Genomic DNA, 24068 nt, shown 5'->3' on the forward strand with positions numbered 1-24068 from the left:
GAGGGTCACTAACATCACGCAGTCCAGAACGACCTGTGTGCAGAAATGGATGGTTTGATGCCCACATTTTTCATGCTATTCCCAACACACTTTACAAAACATTAAAAAAATGCACTTCCCGATTTTACTAAGCAGCAATATCCTGCTTGAAATGTCCATTGCCTACCCCATGTGTTTATGTTATCCAGTGTTGAAGATTTGTGTATACAACAGGACCTGTTTTCTAAACATAGTCATTGGCTCTGAGCCCCAGTTTTAGCCTCTACAGTGGTGCTGTCATTTCTGTCTGCCCTGTCTTCACCAGAAGCCTCTGCACCAGCAGGTAAGAGGCGGAGGATGTCTGCGCTGGGAACTAGATGGGTCAGGGTGTGGGATCAGATCCCAGCAGAGACACTGATCCTATATCCTTGAGCAAGATGTGTCTCTTAGGCTTCTTCAGAGGAGCTGCCCCTGCTTGTTTAAGGTGCAGAAATGTGTGTTGCTGAGGGTGAGAGAGTTTATTTACCAGACGTACATGTTGAGATTCTTATAATACTGAATAAAAGTGTCAGCAAAATCAACTCATAAATCAAAACAATATGTTGATCTCGCTGCACATCACAGGTTGTGGGCTGTCTTTTCCATTGGACTGTCATTTTGGATCATCCACTAAGGGATGATTAGAAAGTGTCCTAGACTTTTAAGAAACAAACGAAAATCCAGTGACAGTGAAGATGCAGCAATAATGTTTTATCCATGTTTGTGGCAGAAGAAGGTCATTTAAAAAACGTATAAGCTTATCACTCCACATCTCAGAGCTCACAGCAATTTGTACACATTGTCACTCGTTGGTGTATTCTACAAGGAAAATAAATGCATTAATTAAATATTTACTTGAAAATGTATTAAACTCTTAATTGCAGTACATTACATTGTAGTTACATCAGGACAATGCTTAGCACAACTGATTAGACACACAGTAGTAAGAATTTAAGAATGCATTTCTGTCTGGTGTTGTGAAGATTCCTCACACATTTTTCTCCTACTTCGTCCTCTCAGCTTGCACCCCGTTCACTCTTCCTTAAGGATCTCCTGCAGCCCTGTCCTGCAGAATGTTCGCAGAGCCCCAGAATGGCGCACGGGAGCCACATTGTAGGTGGCCTCACACCAAGCCTGTCACATGACCGCGTCACATGACCCAGTTTTCCACTTTTCCAGATGGCCCAGCTGCAGTCTGGCCCTACAGATTGGAGCTCTTCAGGGTTTCTCATCAGGGACCTGCTGTGCTCAATGACAGCCCAAGGCTTCTCTCGCCTACTGAGGAATAATGGCAGGTGCTGATGAAGCTGTAAAGGCGAGAGGAATGAAGTCCAGTTCTTTAAATAATGATTTAGCTACGAACAAAAACATCGTCCTCTCCTCAGTCAGAAGAAAGAGGGTCCTGGTTCAATTAATATTTCAAAGCTTGTCATTCATAAAGGCAAGGCCTTACAGTGCCGTGAAAGGCTTCTACGTGCAAAATAGCATTTTTGTATTTTTACAAATATTTAAATGCATTTATTTTAGAAACAGAGTCAAATGAAGACAGAAGTTTAAGTCTCCATGATTCAGAAAAGACTAAACTTAAAGTATTTTGAAATTCATAAGAAAACATATTCGGTAGTACCTAAGTACAGTTGGACAACATGAAGCTGCATTCTCCACAGTGTGATCTGTTTCACTTCGCTGCCCGGCATTCAGCTCAGGACTGTCCAGGTTCAGTACGTCACTTTATGCAGCAGGTGTGTCTGGTGAAGAGGACTAGTTCACAGCTCCCTGCTGTACTGCTGTTTAATCACATCTGATCCTGTGTTGAGGTGTCTGACAGCCAGGTAGGCTCAGAACCAGGTGTTTCCAGATGAGGCAGTTCCAAAATCTCAACCTTTTCAATACCAGGAGGCTCAGCACGGCTGTTTCTATAGACTCCATAAGTAAAATCATGTGACTTTGAGATCTAGGAAAAGAAAGAAACAACACAAGATAATTAATTAATATGAGTCTTTGAGTTGGGGATCCTTTGGTCTCACTAAGCTACTCCTGTACCAAATGAGCAAAATCAGCTGAGTAGCTACTTTCAATTGCATGTTCTTGGTAGTGCAATTTAAATTCGTCATCTGCATTGTTATTATTGTTAATATTCTTACTACTGCTACGGTAATATAATAATAAGTGGTAGGTAAAGTTACAAACTCTTATTACTCTGTTCTGTTGCAGTTTATTGGACATACGTGTTTCCTCTGTCCTGCTCAAGCAGCAACGTCTGGAAGAGTCTACACCCAATTCTGACCATGAAATATTCCCCAAGGAAATAGATTTCTCTTTAACTTCCCTTCCAGCCACTGGCTGTGAACATTAGGAGAGACCGCTTTCAGAGGGGTCTCGGTCTTTAACAAAGGGACGATCTTTCTGCACTTACCTGTCGGGAGACTGTCGGGAGACACTGCCTCACTGTCTGTTCACCATGACTTTCACCTGGAAATGTAATCAGAGTCAGGTCCAGAGAAATAAGACTTTTAGGCATATTGGCATCTTCTTCAGTTACCAATCTGAACATTATGTTCTTCTTATGAAAACAGACTTAAGGTACTTCAAACACATGGCCACAGAAAAAATATTTTCGTAATGATTTTGGTGTAACGCTGACTGACATTTCAGATACACTTCATTTCAGGCTATATGATCTAATCAACTCATTTCAAAGCTGTTTCATCACTGGACTGACAGCGGCTTGATCAATGTGCAGGTTTCCTCCCAGCTCTGCTGCCTCAATGGGTGGACAAACACGTCCAGCCGACCAGACTGGTTACCCAGGTCTCCCAGAACGAGCCTGTGAGGGGACAGGACGAGCAGTGCTTGAAAGGCCAAGAGCAATAATAACTCTGGCAGAAGCCTGGGGAAAAGAGAGGTGAAGGCTGCTTGTTAGAGGCTCTTCCTCACTGGATCAGAGTTATCAAGGACAGCTGAGTTATTGTACTGAAAAACAGAGATGTACCTGAAACTCTGCTCTGTCTACGCACACGTGCTTCAGAGCTCAGAATGCCATGACAGGATCTTAGATCCTAAGATTCCTAAGATTACAACAGGAATGTCTTTAGATTCCCACCGCATAAGAGAATAAGCGTGTTTTGTTTGTCACTTGCGAAAATATTCAGATGTTACAGTGCAATCCCAGAAGAAGTTGGAGCACATGGGGGTGCCCCCCGAGGTGAGGTGCTGGCCTGGCGACGTACAGGACAGGGTAGGTGGGAAAGAAGCTCGTTCTCACAGGGACCCTGTGGGACTGTTAATCCCCCAGCCTGGTACTAGAACAGCATGAGGAACAGAAGGACTCTGCTGCTCTCCAGCTCCTAGAGGAGCTGTCAGAAATGTACCTCAAGGTTCCCTAAGAAACAGTGCTATTGCAAAGCTTGTGTTTTTTGGTATTCATGGCAGAAATATCCTACCTACATATCCTACCAGCAGGTTCCTAAAGAGGAAGAAGAAAATAATTAATGAATCGCTGTTGGAGTAGGCTGAACTTAACCAAGCAGCTGGTTACATTCGCCTATAGCAGAATGCAGATCAAATCTTGTCCATTTCTCCTCTCACACACTTGAACACAGCAGCATCTGTGTTGAAGAGGTTATGTAGCAACTGCATGTTTTCTTCTAGTGAAATGTATATAACATGCAAATGAAAGCCTTTAAATAACGTTATTTATTTGAAATTCTAACTAAAAAAGGTTAAAGTTCAAATATTGAGCTTTACCTGAGCAGGACAATCCTCAGACTCCAATCCCATTACAAACAGGGTGGACCTGTGGAACTCAGACACCACAACCCTCTTCACACATCAGTATGTCTTGAACACTGAGCATACTCTATATTTACCAGAAACACATCTAATCCAATGTATAAGCTTAATGGGGTAACCCCTTTTAGTGATAAAAAATTAAATTTAACTTTTACAACTCTAAAACCAAACCATCAAGTCAAAGTTGTCATTTTACAGACAAATTAGCCATAATACTGAAATATTGCATTTCCCTCTTCACTGACACATACATAATCTAACAATTCCTAGACCTGATAAAATGACAGATCAGAACACTGCTGTCTTGTCAAGGGTAGCAAGTAATTTTTGCTGAACTCCTATAGAGTTTTAACCATGACATGTAATGGGATTAGTCACAGGGTGCTGACATACCTTCACCTGCAGACAAAAAGCTTTCTTTTATCATAGGGCTCAATGTCAGGCAGTATAATTTGCTTATTAACAGAAATCACCTTGGGGCATCTTACACATTAGCTGTCAATCTGTACACAGAGGTAACTCAGGTGTGTGAAAGTAGTGTCGTCTTTAAGACAAGTCACAGACATCTTACACAGCCCTCATTTCAGAAAGAGCAATCGTTCTCCAGCTTGTCAAGAAATTCTATAATTCTTTGTTTTCGCCACAGAAATCTAATGAGACAGGTTGAGACACATAGCGAAGTGAGATAGTTCTGTTGCCATTATAACTTTAACAAATCCTTCCCTTTCTCTCACCGTCCCATGTTTCCTTAGATCTGAGTGACTTTGTCATCCGTTCCCTAGTCTTATGCTGGAGTTTTCCAGAAGTGGCTCCATCAATGACCCAAACCAGAAAAGCATATTTCTACATGGAAGGAAACTCCAGTACTAAGAACAGAGTCAGTGCTTTCACATGAATTTTAAAGATCTTATTGCTATACTAGAACAGTAGTCCCAGTTGCTGTCAAGGATGGGGTTTCCAGCAGAACAACTGTGTAACTGTTGTAATCCACAATATGGAGAAGAACGGTGGCCAGGAAGAACATCTCCTCTCTCTGACACACCTTGCATGTGCCATATCTATCCTGTCTGCCTGCCTAATGCCACAGGCAGCTTCTTATACATGGCTGCAGCGTTTAGCAGTCCAGGCAGGCTACAGTACACATGCTCTGTTGTTCCTGATGCCACTTCCTGTCCTGTTGATTAAACATCTCCAACAGATTTGATGAAAATGAGGCTTAGGAGGAAAAGGAAACAACTGGCCCTCACAGGGCGACACCGATCTGGGTCAACCGGCCGTCTGGAAGCAGAGGAGACAGGATCAGAAATCCACGCATTAATGTGCAGGACATCCCCCATGACAGGGCCGCCACATAACTCTTCTAGGACTGTGACTGATAGGACTGAAATAAATAAATAGTGCCATTTCGTTTCCTCACAGGGCTGAGCGAATTGCATTCACCGGATCGTAAATCTGTAAAACGAGTGTGCTTGGATCTGGCTCTGCTCTTCGTCGGCATGCTTGCTGTCTGCAGGACTGGTGCAGAGCCATTGGGTGCAGCATAAATTATCTGCCTTCAGCAAAACGAGCAGCTGAATCACATATGGCCACTGACAGCGCTTGTTAAGCCTTTATTAGTTGCTGTAAGCACATACTTTAGAGAGACATACCATCGCCTGAAACCCAGCTATGTTTGACTGATGTACTCAGAAGTTAGAGTAGTTAAGGAATTAGATTTCTCTCATCACAGCAGACTCTCTGTACAAATTACAGCAGCACTGCTCTGCCAGGAAAGCCTTTGCACCTGAATGACAAGTGATGTTCTGACAAACATTACAAACAAGAGTAAATAAGGTAGTAAGTAAGCTTACTAATGAAACAAAAAGGATGATTATTCAAGAAGCATAATAGCCACAGAACGCAGTACAAGGTGTGGATTGTACGTACTGTAGATGAGTTCATGTGTCTTTGTCCCTCCAGCAACTACCCTGTCAGCAGAGTAAATGAAAGCAGGGAGATCTCCCTGATACCAATGTAAATAAACACAGTGTGGATAACCCCCCAGGAGTTAGCTGGTGTGTGTTCTTCCAGTCCCTTGAGAATGAGTCCATATGTTTGCTTGCTTCTCTGGAACATTAGATCAGTCCTGCTTGAATTTACTTTGCCTCCTTGGGTATATATTTAATTTAATTGCTTTCCTTTATCTTCATTTCCTACCACTTGTACTGCTTATAAAGACTTATCTGTGCATTTACAAATGCCTTATATCGTATAAGTGACTATTTTGATCATTTTCCAAAATCTACTTAAAAACCTCCTAAGGACATATCTAATGGTGTTGACGATTTCCTTCACCCACAATGACTGCAGCAGGAGCAGAGAGGACACAGATGTATTCAGGTCAGAAGCAGCGATCGACTGCTGGTTTCTGTGCAAGAAAACAATAAAGTCTCTGGCGGAACTGAGGCCTTGGCAGCTTCACACACACAGTGTGCTTCCTCCTCAAATAAAGCTTCCCAGAACCCAGACATGTTATTAAATCTCATCCAGACAGGAGCTCCCAGTCTTTCCATCTTTAGGGATGATGAGTATTGGAGATCTGCAGAAGCTAAACCTGAAACACTCCATTAGATCTGCTTGACCATGAAGGTTTTCATGTCAGTGGCTGCAGTTATCAAAATTTCCTAGTTTCTATAAGATTGCTGATGACATCCCGGTCTGGAAGCCTCAAACACTGTTATCTAGAAGCACAAGAGCCAGTTGTGACTCTGCACTGTAGAGTTACCATCAGAGGAACGTCTGCCAGAAATAAAACCCCTGGAGACCAGGTGTGACCAGCCTTCCCTGAGCATTGTGGGGCTTCAGTAATACAAATCCTACCAAGTAATATATTTAATATACAGTACGGACTCAGAACGCATTCCAACAGAAGTAAATAACTCGGAATTATGTTAGAAAAGCTGCAGTCAACGTTATTTGTTCACCCAATTCATATTTAGGCTTTTACAGCAAATACAGTACAAGTGGAGAGAAATTTTGGCAACTATGAAATGTTCATACTTCCAATCAGGTTAACTTAAACTTTAACACGATTACTAATAACCTGTTATGAGCTGTATTTAAGAAATATAAAAGAGTTAAGAGGTGCATGTGAGACAAATAATATATCAAAACTGCTTCAAAAGAAGCACCTTCATTAGGGAGCAGATAAGCAATTGATTCTCATCCATTCCTAAAATAGCATTGTATTTCTAGCAATTCCAAAACAGATGGATATTCTTTTTCTAGAGGTAATGGTATTTTAATTTTAAATTCATATTCAGCAGTAAATCACTAACTTGAGGACACAAGTGGAACCCACACAGAAGTGCAATTAAAACAGAGAACAGGATGCACCTCTATACCCAAAGAGTGGTGGGAGCATGTAACAAGCTGCCCAGCCACGTGATTGAAGACGATACCCTGGCTTCTTTCAAGAAGTGTCTGGATGAGATCCTGGAAACAATGACTGCTGGTTGGGCCAAATGGCCTCCTCTCATTTGTAGATGTTCTTCTGCTCTCATAAACTTAGTGCTAAATGAAGGGTATTGTCAAGGTGCCACCCTGAGCGAAGATTATTTCAGCACCATCCCATAATCATCAGTGCACAAAAGAACAATTGAACTGTACTGCCTGAGAAAAGAATACTATAGGAATATGGGACACCCTGCTCAGGACTGGAGCATGGTAGCAACATGAATTCATGTTGTTTTGTCTTCTTTCATCTTGTAAGTAGCACAAAAACAGATTTGGACTTCTTCTCCCCTATGTGGGTTTAAGGATAGCTGAGCTATCAAAGGGGCCCTGAGTGTGAGACACACAGCTCGCACATTTCTCAACTGCTGAAGCAGCACTGAGCAGCCATGAGAGAGAACAGCAAGTCACTGTGCAGCGAAAGCACCGAACAGCACAGCTGATTAATAGCATCAGGCAACCTGCAACTAAATATGTAGCTATGAAAGTTGCATTATTCCACCCAGGGTTTAAGGAACAACTATAAGAATGCAAGCATCCTACAAACCTGCTGGATCTTACAAAGGATAAGACCACTACTGGAATTTTCCCTTTCAGTTAGGGAATTATACCTTGTTACATAACTCAGATGAAAGTTTAAACACTTTGCAAATAATGGTTTTCCTTTTTTGACTGGATATCATTGGGTTAAATATAGCTCATAAAGAGCACTATTTGCATTACAGAGGCTAAGGAACTTGTTCTGAGAAAATGAGGCAGGGTTAACCGTCACTTTCTTTAGAGAAGAACATATTCATACCCACTTTATACCAGACGTACTGTTTCTGGGGTCTGTATCCCAGCTAATACCAACGCTGTTACTTCTGAAATCCATATTCCAGTTAAAATCAGATCTGTGCTTTTTTCAATAGACAGGTGTTATAAAACTTGATACGTTTCAGGCCAAAGGCTGTTGTTCAGGAGAACAAAGGGGAGCTGTGGTAGAGATATGAATCTGTGACACCAGATGTTTGTGTTGCTCTGGCGCTGGAAGGCACCTCGCTCGTATTTGGCGGATCAAACGTTCCTTCAATCGCTCTGGAGTGGTAAACGCCTTGACCGCAGAGGAGAGACATCGCCCTGTTGTGAGGCGAGACAATTCAACAGCTTTCACTTGAGCTCTTTCTGTCACTCCTTTTTGAAGTGAGGGTTATACAGTACATCAGAGACATGAAGACACGTAGGAATCACGGTGCACATTGGTCAGGCTCGGCACAGCAAAGCAATTGGCCTGAAATGTGACCAGATAAACACCCACTTTGTACATGGACAAAGAATCTAATTAGTTATAGAGTGAGAAATTAAAATTCTAAATAATCAGGAAAACATGAAGGGGAGTGATGCTTGTCTGCTTTCCCAACAAACAAGTAACAGTATAATTACTGTACAGATGTACAGCAGATGTAATTTAAACCAATATTTTAATTAATCATCAATAGAACACATTTTCTAACACAATCAAGTATTCTATACTATATCAGATTCAGACACTTGGATGGTTTTCACATTTTGTTATACACAACCTACTCCACACATACAAATCAAAACAAGGAAGACATTTTTACATATAATTCATATGAAAGGAGAATGAAATAGTCACAGCTGCGTAAGTATTCCAACCCTTTGCTGTGGCAAACCTAAATTAATTCAGGTGCACAAAATTATCTTACAGAGCCACACAATTAGTTGATTGGGCTCTGTCTGTGTGCTGTTATACAAACAAAATAAATACATCTGTTCCTTGCTCAGGTAGTGAATGTCAAGCAAAGACTCAACCATTAAGATTAAGGAGCTTTCAAGGCCGGTCAGGGATAAGGTGATAAAGTGAAAGGCACAGATCAGGTACAGAACGGCACGGAAAATATTGGAGTCTCTTAATATGAGTGAACACAGCCAACTCAATCAAGAAGAGGAAGGTGTATCATACTTCCCAGACACTGCCTACATCAAGCTGTCTCTCCAAACTGAGCAGACACAGCCATGAGGCCAGCAGCGCCTGTGAAGGAGTTACAGAGTGTACTGGCTGACATGAGAAAAAAACATCCAGGAGTTAACAATACCCAAGTCACTCCAGAAAGCTGCCCTACGTGCCAAAAAGACAAATCCATCTCAAATCCTGCTCGGAGTCTGCCAGAAAGCATTTAAATGATATTTTGCTCACATATGGCACATGTTTTTGGTGTCAGGTGGGACACAATCTGAACTTTATGATCTAAACAGAAAGTGTTATATCTGGTGCACAGTCAGCACAGTGCATTAACCGTCCCTACTGTCAGGCATGGTGTGGCAGCGGTGTGTTATGTGCTGCTGCTCATCAGTAGCGAATTGACAAGGTTGAGGGAAAAATAGATGGTCCAAAATACAGGCAAATCTTAGAAGATAACCCGCTATTCTGTGAAAGACCTAAACCCAGGAAAATGACTCAAAATACGAAGCCAAAGCTACAATGAATAAAGACGTGAATATCCTTGAATGGCTCAAAGTCTTGACACAAACACTTCTGAGAATCTGTGTGAAGATTTGAAAACTGATGTCCATAAGCAATTCCCAAAGCAACCTCAGAGACTCTTAAGCAAATATGGATCTGTGTTTTAGGTTTAGGTGCTACATTAGGTTGGGAATGAAATGATAAAAAAGGTGATTTAAATGGCAAACAGCTGGACAACTCTACTCTTTATTAATCATCAGCATTAATCACTAGAAATGTGTTACATCTTAATTGCAGCTGTGGACTTGGATTTAATCTTGGAACGACATCCCTGTGTGTGAAAAGGATAAATTTAAAATCCCCCCTCCTCCCAAGTGGAGTATGAGTGGGGCTGTGTGGGTGCTGGCGCCTGGCCGGTTCAGAGCCTGGTTTTGTCATTAGCTGAGTGTCAGCTCCTCTGTGGCTGAGTGAAGCTTTGAGAATCTTGGTCTGGTGTCTGTCCCTGGCTCACAGTGAGAGGTGAAACACGTGGCCTGATGATTCACTGGCTACAGGACATGTGTGCATCATCCTCATCTCTCCTGCCTCTGCCTGTGGCTGGGCTGCTTTGAGAAGCAACTGGATTTGACCAACTTTCCAAACAAAAAAAAATGAGTTACTCAGCTTGAATATTATTGGGCTGTTAAATAATGGAGGTTGCCATTAACTATACGAATGAAAGAATTGTATTTATTTAACTATATTATTTTTATAAAAAGCAACATTTTGACTTGCTCATTATTCACTCCTAACTTGTCCTTTCAGGTTAGTTGCATAGCCCATAGTTACATGCCACTTTCTAGCAGTCTCTAAATACGTATAACACTATAAAAGAAAACAAATATCCCCTCACACACAGTACAAATCTGAGTCAGTGTAAAGGAATATGGGCTCAGTAGCATTGTAAAAAAGTCCCAAAGTGCTATGTAACACTGCCTTGTGTTCACACTGGACTCCTACAACCAGGACTGCAGTCTGCTGGAGTACAATTGAACATAATGTAATAGAAAAGTCTCTAAAGACAAGAAGACTCTCTAAAGACATGCCAAGAAGACATGTTACAACTTGTGCTTGTTTCTTTAAATTGTAATTAACAATGCCCCAAACGCAGGCCATGCTTTTCATGTTGTATTGCTGACTGAGACACACTCTGCAGTAACAGGGACGGCGCTGTTACAGCAGCTGGTCCAGCCTCAGGGGTCACAGCCTGCAAGGGCGTCTAAATCAGCACCAGGTGACCTGTCAGATTCCAAGACAGATGCAGAATTAAATTCAGATTCATCTGCACAATTTCTACAAGAACCTGCAGCAGATAAAAAGCTATAAACTCTGGGTCTGAAGAAGCTACGCATGACAGTGATTGAGGTGTTTATGTTGACCTCATTCCCGTCTCCGTGGCACTGTGGAGAAGCAGAAAAATGGAAGACAGTGTGGAGGAACATGGAATCACATGCACAACCCAGGGAACTTCGGGATCATGAAACAAGAACCAGAGGATACGACAGGCGTCAAAGGGGCAGGGCATTTGAAACTGAGGACAGCGGGCTTTTCCATGCAAAGGGCTTCGGGAGTCTGGAACAAGCGACTGTGCCGTGTTGCTGCAGCTGGGTAGTTAGAAAAGCCGATGAGATCTGAGGATCGCGTATCGTCTAAAACCCAACGAGTTCTGAAAACTTCTAACTGATCAGAACAGCAGCTGGGAATCGCAGTCCCGCTTGTCTCAGTAACTGCACTTCCAGAGAACAACACAGGACTTACCAGAAGAAGGTTTAAGCACTTTTAAGGACTATTTCATCATGTTCAGTCAAACCTGAAGTAACTCATCACTAAGTAAAACTGACAAGCACCATCAGCACCAAACTCCAGAGGAGGAGGTGACTCTGTTCCCTGAAACAGAGCAAAGCTGCTCCATAGGTCTCAGCTTGCATTCTAGGAAAAAAATACATGTTTATTTCACTGGCTGCAGAGAGAATTTATTAATTTGACATTTTCTATTATTTAAGAAAAAAATAAATATGTGAAACATTCTATTCAGCCCATACCTAAATACAGGGCTGGGAGAAATCAGAGACACTCTTGTCAGGACAAAATAATAAACTGGGATTCCTACCTCCCTTCATAATGGGGGGGGGGGGGGGTGAGGCGGGGGGGGGGGGACATTCAACAGCCAATCAGCCGCTCATGTCTTTTAGGGAGGAAACCAGAGTTACTGGAGGAGCTCTTCCTGAGCACAGGGTGGGCTTCTGCGTGAAAACTTCACACAGGCAGGTGAAAGTGCTGGACTTGAGCCAATAGACAGTCTCCTTGGCTTACACAATTCTGTAACCCCACCACTTCTGTAATACTGTGAGTCTGTTCGCACTGCAGCTCTGTAAAAGCATTTGGGGTTCTAATATATATGAAGGATCAAACTGTTTATCGGTAAAAATGAAAACAATTTCTGAGCTACAACGTACACAGCAGGGCTTGTCAAAGAAGGAAAGGAATCTGTCTTCAGATGCTCCAGACTCAAACTCTGCACAAATTCCTCTGCAAGCACAGCATCTGAACTGGCTCTGCTGCTTAGACCCTTGACTTTTGCAGCACTACATCTCCTTTCTTTAAACTTTCATTAGAAATGTTTCCTTAAATTAAAACGGAGCGGCTGTAGTTTACATTTTTCCAGACCTGTTTTAAATGTGACCATTTTTTGGAGGAAATTCCTGAAACTCAGCAGGTGCTCTTATGTGACGCCAGGAAGGATAGAGCAGGAGACACAGGGATTGGAAACAGACCTGAATATCCCAGACCAGCTGACCAGCTGGGCCCGAGGTCAGTGCTGGGTCATCTTGCTGGAAACATTCTGTCATGACACCACCCAGACCAAAACAGCCTGCCGCAAGTCAAGAACATCCCCACCGTGTTAACCCAGGTGCACAGACTCCGCGTTCAGACACAGAAAGAAGAGGCCGAGCATAATGTTCTCCCTAATTTGTTTTTATTAGTCAATATGGAAACACGCAATAAAAGAGACCCCTCTTGGCCACCCCTACCATCACGTTTCTGAGTTTGGAAAGAGAGCACCGTGAGCTCCAACAAATACTGACACCAGTTAAGAAACTTAAATAATAAGCGTATATGGCGCTATTCGTTTGCTTATTTTTTGACAACCAGGTCAGGCAAAATACATTTTCTTTCCCGCGCTGCACTTCCTAAACACCTCCATTTAAAAGCAGATCAAAACAACTTCACACCTTCGTTTTTTTTAGAAATTCCAGCGCATCACATTCAAAACGTGTCACAGAGGTCACAAGGGTTAAACCAGCAGTCGCCTACAAGCAGCTCTTTCGGATGGGGATGGAGACCCCAGCCCAGCCCACCCGCGTGGCCGTGGCGACACGTTTGCAATGAGAAAGCCTTTTCAACGCACCGAAGAAATCGCCCGCCTGCCCTGGCGCCCCCTGCAGGGAGAGGTGTGGACGCGCGAGTCGGGGAGGCGGGGTTGTGACGTCACGATCCCCGGCGACCTGCAGAGGCGAACCCGCGGGGCTGCCCGGCCACGTGCCCTTCCCCCTGCAGCCGCCGGACGTCCATCGGGGCCGCAGTGACCGCGCTGTGACCCTCTGTTGAGGAAGGAGAGTCGGGTGTTCAGTGACATAAGCAAACTAGAGCCAAGAGAGTAAACAACCAGCGCTCACACGACTTTAAATTCGATACTTCAAATGCTTTGTCATCCCCGTATTACAAACCATCTTCAATTCCCGATTAGTCTTGCCAAGCAAAACTAAAACAAGGAAATACATGCATCTATGGATTCATTTATCGATCCATTCTGAAACCATTTTACGATTAAGGAAGGGATTAGTGTTTTAAACGTCTGACTGCCAATCTACCTAAACGCGCAGGAAAAAAAGAAAAAAGTACATCTGAAGGTTGTAGCCCCCTATTATATCTAATTGCTATAATTATTTTTTCTTACATTTTTCTATTCCACTACCTACGAGATTTATAGAGAATTTAGAATTAGCCGGAACATGCATCGCTTGAGCGCGTAACTCTTACACAGTGACCAAACTCCCACCTGTCGCTTACCCGACTACCAGAGCTCTCGGGAATAACAGCCTTTTGATTTCGACAGCCTAACCGTGAAACTTTATTTTGGCTAAAGTCACCAAAATGAACCAAATCGGGGGGGGGGGGGGGGGGGGGGGAATACACTTCATTGTGGTGTTGCGTTCTACAATAAAAAACATTGATAGATTCTGGTCATAACGCCCATGCAGCCTGTGTTTCTCGTCGAAACCACGGTCTTCCGTAAACTGTTAGAAACCAGTGGTCAAACTGTGGATACGCAGAAATGCGTTTCACCTGATTTTTTTATACCAACTGATTCTCATCGAACGCGCCGGTGTTATGACGTTTCATCGGCGTGTTCACTGTTCTTGCAGTTGCAAATAGTAATAAAATTAAAAAGCTGACTTTCCGGGCGCAATAGTCAGGTGGACAAAGTCTTCTGTAAGAATCGCTTGAGTTAAAAAAAAAACGAAAGTGCGATTGATGTTCTACCCGTTTTGTTTTTATGCTTCATTATGCCAGATCAGTAAAGGCCTAACACTTATGAACAACATGCTAAATACTCTCGATACTGCAATTTTTTTCCTGTTTACAGAAGCGAACAACATCCATTCGGGCAGTATCCATTTAAACAGAATGTCCCTACCAATCTAAAAGTCTGAGATGAAAAAAAGTTAAAAAAAAACGATTCTCTTATGAATAATGTATCATAAAAATAATTTTAGATTGAGAAAATTTGTGCAATATGTGAGAAGCAGTGTGTTTGGAAAAGAGGAGTACTGAAGTTCAAAAATAATTTATCAGCTAAACTAAAACAATTATATAAAAATAGAAAAATAGAAACTCAAATATAGGGGAGTGAATTGACAAAATCGATGATGTTTCCGAACAATAATTATATCAGTCGTATACGACACAACAGGTCTCTTTACAAGACTGTCTTGAAAGCCTCGGCGGCTGAACGCTAATCGGATAATTAAACAAAGTACATAAAGTACCGTTTAAAAACAAATACTGATTCATAACAATGGCTTCATGAGAAAACATTTGGGTAAAAGCATGAAATTAAAACAACCAGAAAGTACGACTGGTTCTTTTTTCTTTTATACAAATATAGACAAATGGTGTCCTGCATGAAGTTATTACGTAGATCATTCTTACTCCATTTCTTGTTCTCGTTCGTTGGTAAATAATTTATTTGTCTTTGTTTTTCTTTTCCAAAGAGATACTTAATTTTAAAAGCAGGAAATAAAACCAAATGTTAAATCAACTAAAACATTCTGCCTATCTCGTGCCACAACAGCTACCCGGGGGCAGCTGTTGAACAATCCGTTTACTTGATTTCGTGCACCACAGAAATGGCATATTCTAGATCTGCTGGAAAAACAGATGAAAACTTAACAGTTCTGAGATGTGAATTCAGACTTTACATGTATAACTAGTGTAGACTGAAAATACGTTAGGAGAAATATATTTTATTGGAAAGTTCCTAACGCCAAGGAGTCATTTGAATAGATTATATACGTACGTATAAAAACAATAAACCAAAATACATGCAGTCCAGCAAATTCACGGTCTCTCACTCACACATATTAGAAAACTGCAATTAACATAGAAACAAGACAACATACAATTTAGTTCTTTGTTCCGACTTTTTCAGCATTAAAACTGCGGGAAAATGTCCACCTATTCTTTGTTTTGTAAACCTCAGTTTTACTTCCAATCACGCCATCCTGCTTTGCATAGCAGCAGGCAGCTGTCAATAATCGGTATCTGTTTAGTGCACAACCGTGGCCCGCATGGGATACCAATAAATAAAAGCTTCTTGGTACATTCAGTCAGGAACACGAAGTTCGGCATTTTTTCTCTTTTACATTATCCTTAAAAGTTAATTAATATAATTGAGCAATTATGATTTTAAATTACGATTATTCTATGTGAAAAGCTTCATATATATATATCATTTTGTATAAAGTGCGTCGCTTGAAAACAAATGGAAAACTGGACGCTAACGCTGGGCCGTAATTAGGCCAGTCCACAAAATGAATAGATGGTGAATGTCTAGGTTTTTATACCGCCACTCCTGACGCGGAGCAAAAACGAAATCAATGAGATGCGAGAAGTTTTAAAAATCCTGTTTGAGATCAAGCTCCCAAAAGGTGTTCGACCAGCTCGTCATGAATCGACATTTTCTTATCCGCGTGTCATGAACGAAAAACAGGAATCGCTGAACATTTTACAATCGAGTCACAGCACTGATATCGCCACAATCTTTCAATAAGGTGCGTTTCTCTCCTCATGTCCAACAGGCCGCCCTGATACACCTAGCTTTTCACAGCGAGCTTCTTCACCGATTGTACGTTATATGAAAGTATTTACAAAATACTCACAGGTTTCCTGCACCCAGGTCTTATCTCCTGAAGCCAAAGACCTTCCGAAATGGCTGCTCAGTGACAGCACCCGCAGACACATTCAAGGTAAAGGTGAATGCCAATCATTAATCTTCACGTCGGTTCGAGCTTTCCTCAGCCGAGTTACTCCTTCTAAGGTAATTTACCACGAAGTACGTCAGAGAAACTTCAGGCCAGGTGATTCTTCATGAAAATGGCGGCATCCATTTTCCTTTTGATGATGATAGTGGTAATTATTATTATTATTAGTAGTAGTAGTAGTAGTAGTAGTAGTAGTAGTAGTAGTAGTAGTACACGAATGTGCTAGTACTGTGATGCACAGAGACGGGCGGAATAAACACTGTATTTTTACAGTACAAGTCTGTTGAACCGCAGTGTCAATTTAAAAGATAATCCCGTGAATTTCATCGCCGTTTACACTCGACACTGGATGTCTGCTACATTATACATTTTCGCTGGTTTCTGAACAGGCCTCGAATCGCTGGCCTTCGTCTAGCTAATTATAAGAAAAGATGATAAAATCAGGATATTTCATTAAGATTTTTAACACGGTTTCGGCCTCGTCCTGTTCCAGTAGTCTGTGTGCGTAAACTCAAGTCAGTATCGCTGTCGGCGCACAATGTTTTCACAAATGTACTGTGAGGGGTTGGCGTGAGACAGCTCACGCCTGATATCCAGTTTTGGGCTCCAATGCGCCAGACAGTATCCATGCTGTCTCAATATCACAATATTCACCAGAAACAAAAATTCAGGAACACATAAGTGCTATCGCGTCTGGTCCCACTAACAACATTTTATTTACTTGTCCTACATTATTTTCCCTATGGACTAATTCTGGGCTGATTGGTCAGAAACGAATCTCAAAAAGGATCAACCATATTTCTCCAAGGAAGGTCAAAGCTCCTCGACTTCATCCCTCCCCCCACAAGCCCTTGGGTGCCGAGGAAGTATCTCCTGACCGATAAACTCGGTTTTCACTGGGCGCAGCGCAGGGTTCGGAGCACGAAGGGAGCGAGATCGCCCTGCAGTTTTCCCCAGAAATAGGGAAGAGCCGCTTGCGGAGCTGGCTGGGCCGCCTGGCTGAGCAGGACACCGGAGTTCTGCCCCTGTGCGTGCCCTCAGAGCTTAAGACCTGTAAAGAGTCGGTATTCGGCTTTCTTTATTATTTCAGAACCTATCAGGTTGAATAAGGTCACTTGGACCGCCGAGTCCAGCTGCTCGGCACTGAGCCCGAGCCGTCCGCGCGCTGCACTGCCCACCTGTGCACGCGTCAGCCTCCAATAGGCTGACACGCACAGGTACACGTTTCTGTGGGAAGATAGTTATTTATACGAGTGCATAATTCCACAGAGAATCATACCTCTATTAGGCTTGAACAGTTTGTGTACTGAAGGCCACGAGAATACCACGGGAAGTTAAAGGTTTTAAATTAATTGAATGTAGGGCACGCAGCCTCTGTAATATGAACCCCTCGTTAAGCCCACCCTCTTTCATTCCAGATTGATTCCTTCAATCACGAGTCCGATGATGGATACTTTTTTGAAGGTGACTGAAGCCCCCATTTTGTTGAGGTTGTCGATTTGAATGATCTGTATCGAGAAAACCACAATCATTTCTTTTTAGATATTCATTTATGCAGTGTGTCTCCGAACTTTGACCTGCATAGGGGGAAAAAACATGACATTGTCTGCGTTTTGAAATTCACTGAGCGCGTTTGTGAGGGCGGTTTGCGTTAATGCATTAGTTATCTTTACTGTAACAGCAGTCGCTCGTCGGACTTAGGTAAGACAGCCACCAACAAGCCGCGGTGATGCTAATCTCTCAAACCTTCAAATGTGGAAATGCTTAGATACCATTTCGGTTATTCCATCGGAAGGAGAAATCACAATCCATAATGGCGGATTAGCCTCTACCATCCCTAATGTTGGATTGACCCCCCAGTGACCTCACGGCAAACAGCGGCCCGGCGAGCTTCCTGTTGTCTGTGGATGCATGCTCTCTGAGTAAATATTGATCTGTATCAGCCTGACTTCCCCAATGGGAGCCCGCGCACAGGCGGAGGCTTCAACAGAAGAAGTATGCACGCTCAGAAGACTACCAAGAAGTCTGCGAAAAAACTTCGTTGGAAACAAAAACTGATTTGTGGGGTTAATTTTACTGCAATATCATATTCCAGTTTAAACACAATATTTTATACCGCGTAGTTTTAAAATATTTAACCAATCTCAGTCCATTCATTGAGCAGAATGAAACGAGTTTACGTTAATTAATACTAATCTTACACGTTTGTCAATCGGTTTAGAAAAGTACTAGTTCTACTTCTGGGCAATACTGAAAAACTCTGAAGATTAAATATAGCTTGAGACACACAAAGATTGTTTCGTCATTGTTTTAAAATACATAAATCCCTCTCTCACTTTGTCAGATACACATTTTAAATTTCCAGAACATCACAGACTTCAATTTATTAAGGATTCGCGACAATATCAATGTTGTAATATGACTCGTGGCTTAAGTATAAAATGCCTGATGAAATATTTATACGTCTCAAATATTAAATCGACACAATTGATTGATAAACAATTAGTTAAAAACATAACCAATTAAATAAACCACCAATTTAAACATTAACTACGCAAGGGGATCTCCTGTGAATGTTACATGCAGATTTTAAACTGGTGTCACACAAACATGTAAGTAGATATGAAATTAATACTTTTTAGCACTGTGTATCTGGCTTGATATTTCTGCATACACGTGTTCTTAAATCGAAAAAAAATAGAAAATATTATTAATGATCTGTCCCGAATCATTTACAACGCCGCTGTCCATATTTAAATAACACACATTTATTTTGCCTTACAGTCTTTTTTATCCAAAACCAGTCTTTTATCCAATAGTTTAATGGAATTGTAGAATGACCAAGATTATAATTAAGAAAATGCTCTTCTATAGTATTCGCACACGGCCTGTAAACATCTAGTGCAAACATACTACACATGTTGCCATGCTGTAGCGTGCAAAAAAGGCTTCTTAGGATCCGGCCAAAAAGAAAATAAGTATTTTTCCCGGTTTTGTTTTCTCCAGCCTTTAAAGTTAAACATTATGGCCCCTTCGGTGTAGCACTGCGGGCGAACTCCATGAAAAGGCTCGTTCTGGAGACTGCGGTGTTGACATTCATGTCAATAGCTTCTGCGACGTCAGATGAAAGGGTCCGGAGACTGGAATTCATATAAACTCCAAAGGGAAGCTGAAAAATATTCGTCATTTTGAGGCTAACGAGGCGAAAACTGTTTAGCAATAAAAATGTGAACGTATGTGCAGGTATACTACCTTTATATTAAAACGAACTAAGTGCAGAGAAGGAAAAGACTAGAGAGTTCCCAAAATAACTCCTAACCCTGTTGTGGGAAAAAAAAAGTCATTTCTGATTTGTTTAGAAGCAGGATAGTTTTAATACATATCATACATAGACCCGTAAACTTTACTCGATTCAAATACATTAAATGTGTAGTTATAGTTTCTTCGCTTGTACAGAAATAGACTTTTACAACTGATAAAACTCAGTGTTAAGTGAGGTACATCAAAGCGCTGTGCATCATGCAGACGTCGTCACGAACACAGGTGTCAAATACAACTTGGTATTCCGAGGTATTTAAAGTGTGCGCCTTCACAGGTTCGGGATGAACCCACTTTGAACATTTCAATAGTTAAACGTTTCAGTGCAATTTCGTTTTATTTCACACAAATAAACACAATTTACAATAAAGTGAGCTTGTCTTCTTTATGAGGTATCTGTTTTTCATTATCGTTTTTCCTGTATAAAATAAAAAATGTAAGATCGCTCCCAAGCTGTGTCTTTCTATACCCTTAACATCTTACCGTCGTTATGTAAAAAGAGATTCTAAAAAATGAATTAAATACACATATTATAACTGCATCCAATTAATTACATAATTGCAATTCATAAGCTGAAGAGTTTAGGCAAGATCACCCGACTGCAAACTCTCTGCATTTAGTGCATTTCTCTAGATTTGTCATCATCACCTGAAATTTTGGGGAAGTTACACATGTAGTAGAAAACAGCTTGCTGACTACAGTATGTACTGTGTCATCTGTCTTGTGTTTTAATACATATTGTTGTCATTGAAATTCCGATCATCTAAATCCCAGCACTTACTTGCTCTATATCACTAAAACAACATGATAAAATGCGGACAATGCAATCTTCCACTTTCCTCCGATGACTGTATGACTGGAGCTAAGAGGTGCAGCCGCAGTGACAGGCTGGTCTGTCAGCGCGCTGCTCAGGAGCTTCAGCTGGAGGGACACGTCTCCGCGGTGGACGCTGAGGATGAGGCTGGAGAAGGTGTCGAAGGGGCAGAAAGAGATCTTTCCGACGCGTCTTCTCCTCTTTCTTCGCTTTCTGCTGCTGCCGACGGAGAACTCGGCAACAGACCTTCTTTCTCGCGTTTCTTTTGCTTCATCCTCCGGTTCTGGAACCAGATTTTCACCTGAGTCTCGTTGAGCTGCAGAGCTGCTGCGATCTCCACCCGCCTGGCTCGCGTGAGGTACTTGTTGAAGTGAAACTCCTTCTCCAGCTCCGTCAGCTGCTTGGTTGTGAAGTTCGTTCTCACCGTGTTGGGCTGGCCGGCGAAACCGTATTCTCCAACTTTCCCTGGAAACCAAAAAAAGTGCAGAGGATGTCAGCCTGAGCATCGTCATTCGTGTGAGAGAACATCACAGAGGATGTGCGCTTAATGACAAAGCCGGGCGAACAGGTGGAAAACACTTTGAGGTCGACTTCCACAGGCTGGGTAGCAATCGTATAGAATAGGTGCTCCTTGAGGAAACGCACAAGGGTTACAGAATCTCGTCACATGGGCTTTTTGCATGACAGCAGTACAACACAACTAAACGATACAGAAATAAACTGTTGAATTCAGTTTTCCTTAAGCGCCGCAGAAAGACACAACAACGATCAGAAAGGGGCGCAACAGCGTGACACTCACCGGTCTTGGGCGGATTTCTTTTGACTTTCATCCAGTCAAAAGTCTGGGCTTGGGGCGATGTCTCGGGCAGAGGAGAGCAGCAGGGGTCGTGGTGAGAGGCGTGGAGAGGAGACAGGGGGTTCGTGTAGCCGGGAAGGGGCAGGTTCGCCTGCTCGTGGCCGTAAGCGCCGTGCGTGTACGGAAGTACCCCCACCGACGCTCCGGTGTAGCCCTGGTGGTGCTGCACCATGGAAGCCGAAATGTTCCCCGAGTAAACTGCTGGGGCGCACTGAGGGTACCCCGCGCTAGACTCCACCTCTTGGTTCAGTGAGTAATGATTGTAACTCGCACAGAAGCCCTGTGTGGCATACCCCGCGCCACAGCTGGGGTGACTGGGGTACGTGAGGCTCAGGCTGCTGTGAGGCTGGTAGGCGGCCGGCTGGTGAGGGTGCTGAGGAATGCCCCCTGGCGAGCCCCTGCCCACGGCAAAGCGATCGTCAGCGCCGCAGGTATTAGTTGTGACAGAGCACGACGGGAAAGTTGTAATCCCATGGTCTGGGTGAAAAGCCCTGGAGGAGCAGGACGCGGTTTCTCCGCTGATCACAGGGTAATCTAAGAAGGAGCTCATTGTAGCATTGTCTACCTGTCACGACTGGTCAGGTCTGAAGCGATGACCGTGCTCCAGCCCGGGTGACCGTGCCAACTTGCCCAGTTCGTCCATCGGGCCAGCACAGACCGATATGAATGAGGAGCGGGGGTCACGTGACTCGTGTCCGCCAGTGGCTGCACAGCGGTGCTGAGATAGCCTTCTGCTGGCGGTGATAGATCACCGGTTTACAGACATTTAAATTCTCCACGCTCCTCTATCAAGGTGACGCACACCAGCCCGTAATGTATTGCTAGTTCAAACAATGGGCGAGACAGAGTGCAGCGGAAATCGTTCAGGACACTTCTCGAGACAATAAACAGCCCATTTTCCTGATGGATAACGTTTCTTGTTTTCTCGCTTTTCCATCCCGAAAGCACAGCTGTTTCAGCATCACTTAAGCACAAGGTAAGAAAAGCGCCATCTCTGGTTGTGAAATGTTTTCTGTTTAACTGAACGTATTACATATATTGTAGTCAACAACTCTAAGATTAAATGTGTCTTTGGGGCACATTTATAAAGTGGGATTTGGAATTTAGCATGTATTTCACGTTTGTCTTCTGAGAGTTGTAGTGTGAAAAGACAAGGTGAGCTCGGTTCAACATTTAACTGGGGGTGGATGCTTGGATTGAAGTTGCTGCTCGTCAGCTTTCGAGAGCCGGCAGACAGGTCGCATCCTATCAGGTGTCTGTGTGTGTTCACAGCTGTCGGCATGGAGATGAGAGCCTTCTGTAACCAAAGCCAGCGATGCTATCAGAGCGCTCTGAGCTCCGCGCATCACCTTCTCCGGCGGCTGGAGGCGAACACAGGCTGGACTACAGTCTAAACCGACACGTCTTTCATTCTACGATATAGGTCTTGGCTTCCCAAGCCTCGCCCCGGAGGCTCGCAGTCCTGCTGGCTTTCATCGCAGCACAGCCGTCAATGGTCTAATTTAGCTACTTATTGGCTTCGATGGAAGAGTTGAGCAGATTTTCTCAAGTCTGGAGGTGCCGCTGATCTCAGGAGACCTAGAAAACCTTCAGGATCGCGCCCCTTCAGGACCGGGCTGGGAAACCCCTGAAGTGGGCGGAGCCTGAAAGGGGAGCTGAGGCGGTTCATCTGCTCATGTCCGCTGGGTCCGTAGAGACGAGCCAACTTTTAGAGACCAACCATTCAACTCTACAAATAAGACTTCATCCCGCCTGGTGTGCGGTTTCCCTCACAATATAGCTGACGTGACTCTCTTCATTCGTTTTTTTTTAGCACAGCTTCTAAAACCGTTCCTCTAAATACGTAATGCTTTTTAGGACGTAATTTCTCTTAATTCGATAAAAAGTTGTAAAGGGGCTAGGTCTGTCAGACAAAACCATCTAAACTGGCATACAAATGTCTAAATGGCACGAGCAACAGCTGAAGAAGAGTAATATCGAAACATTTCACCCCACAGAAGGTTTCCTATAATAGCGTAATGGTTCCAGAATGGAATATTTTAGCCATTCACCCCTAAACTTGTTTGTGCGTCAGCATGATTAAACGTATCCATCAATTAATCGATAACGAAATAACCCGGCGTTACTTTAGTTACGCTACAATGCACATTTATTCTATTGCTGTTATCATATACCCAATATGTATATTTAGGCTTTTCCGATTACGTGGTGTTTTGTCCACCGGCCCTGTTTCCATTGCGACCTTACTCAAGGGGAGACCCGGTGGTCAGCGCTGTGCAATAAAATGGCGCTCTCGCTTGAATCCAGGGATTCAGGAAAGTGGCTCTTTCACAACGCCCAGCTCTGTCTGCAGTAACTACACATTTAAGCTTTCAAATATTGCCAGATGAACGTATGTCGTTTAATACGTGTGCAAAATCTGCACTGTTTTGTACTTTTGTTCACATACAAAAAAATAGTATGCCTTATAACATAGAACGCACAAAATGGAAAGGTATGTAAACTTACCATCACAATAAAAAAACCCTAGAAATACATTAACAGGCCTGTCCAGCTCTGTGAAGTTTCCACATCGCCCACGTCTTTAAAATGCGAATTGTTGACAGCCGGAGTTCCGAAAGAAAGGAGGTATTGTTTCAGGGGCACTGCGATACAATTCCTTTCAAAACCGTCGCATCGCCAGCGTGGGAGATAGTCCCGAAAAAGTCTTCATTCTTTAAAGGTTTC

At 42.9% G+C, this 24068-nt stretch overlaps 1 protein-coding gene and 1 long non-coding RNA gene across 2 annotated transcripts; both read right to left on the reverse strand.

The window, feature by feature from the left end:
- Window positions 1-717: 717 nt before the first annotated feature.
- On the reverse strand, window positions 718-16330 carry LOC148823221 (uncharacterized). The gene is made up of 5 exons (XR_016093843.1): window positions 16252-16330; window positions 13218-13410; window positions 2435-2490; window positions 1646-1972; window positions 718-1325 (listed from the first exon to the last, which is right to left on the reverse strand). It is a non-coding gene; the product is annotated as an uncharacterized LOC148823221 (long non-coding RNA).
- Window positions 16331-20588: 4258 nt separating this feature from the next.
- On the reverse strand, window positions 20589-21891 carry hoxa1a (homeobox A1a). Its single transcript, XM_088929336.1, has 2 exons — window positions 21285-21891; window positions 20589-20950 (listed from the first exon to the last, which is right to left on the reverse strand). The coding sequence occupies exons 1-2, from the start codon at window positions 21889-21891 to the stop codon at window positions 20589-20591; spliced, it is 969 nt and encodes a 322-aa protein (XP_088785462.1).
- Between the last annotated feature and the right edge of the window lie 2177 nt (window positions 21892-24068).

This window comes from Atractosteus spatula, chromosome 12, assembly GCF_055471065.1.
Source record: "Atractosteus spatula isolate fAtrSpa1 chromosome 12, fAtrSpa1.hap1, whole genome shotgun sequence".
In the NCBI taxonomy this organism is placed as follows: Eukaryota; Metazoa; Chordata; class Actinopteri; order Semionotiformes; family Lepisosteidae; genus Atractosteus; species Atractosteus spatula.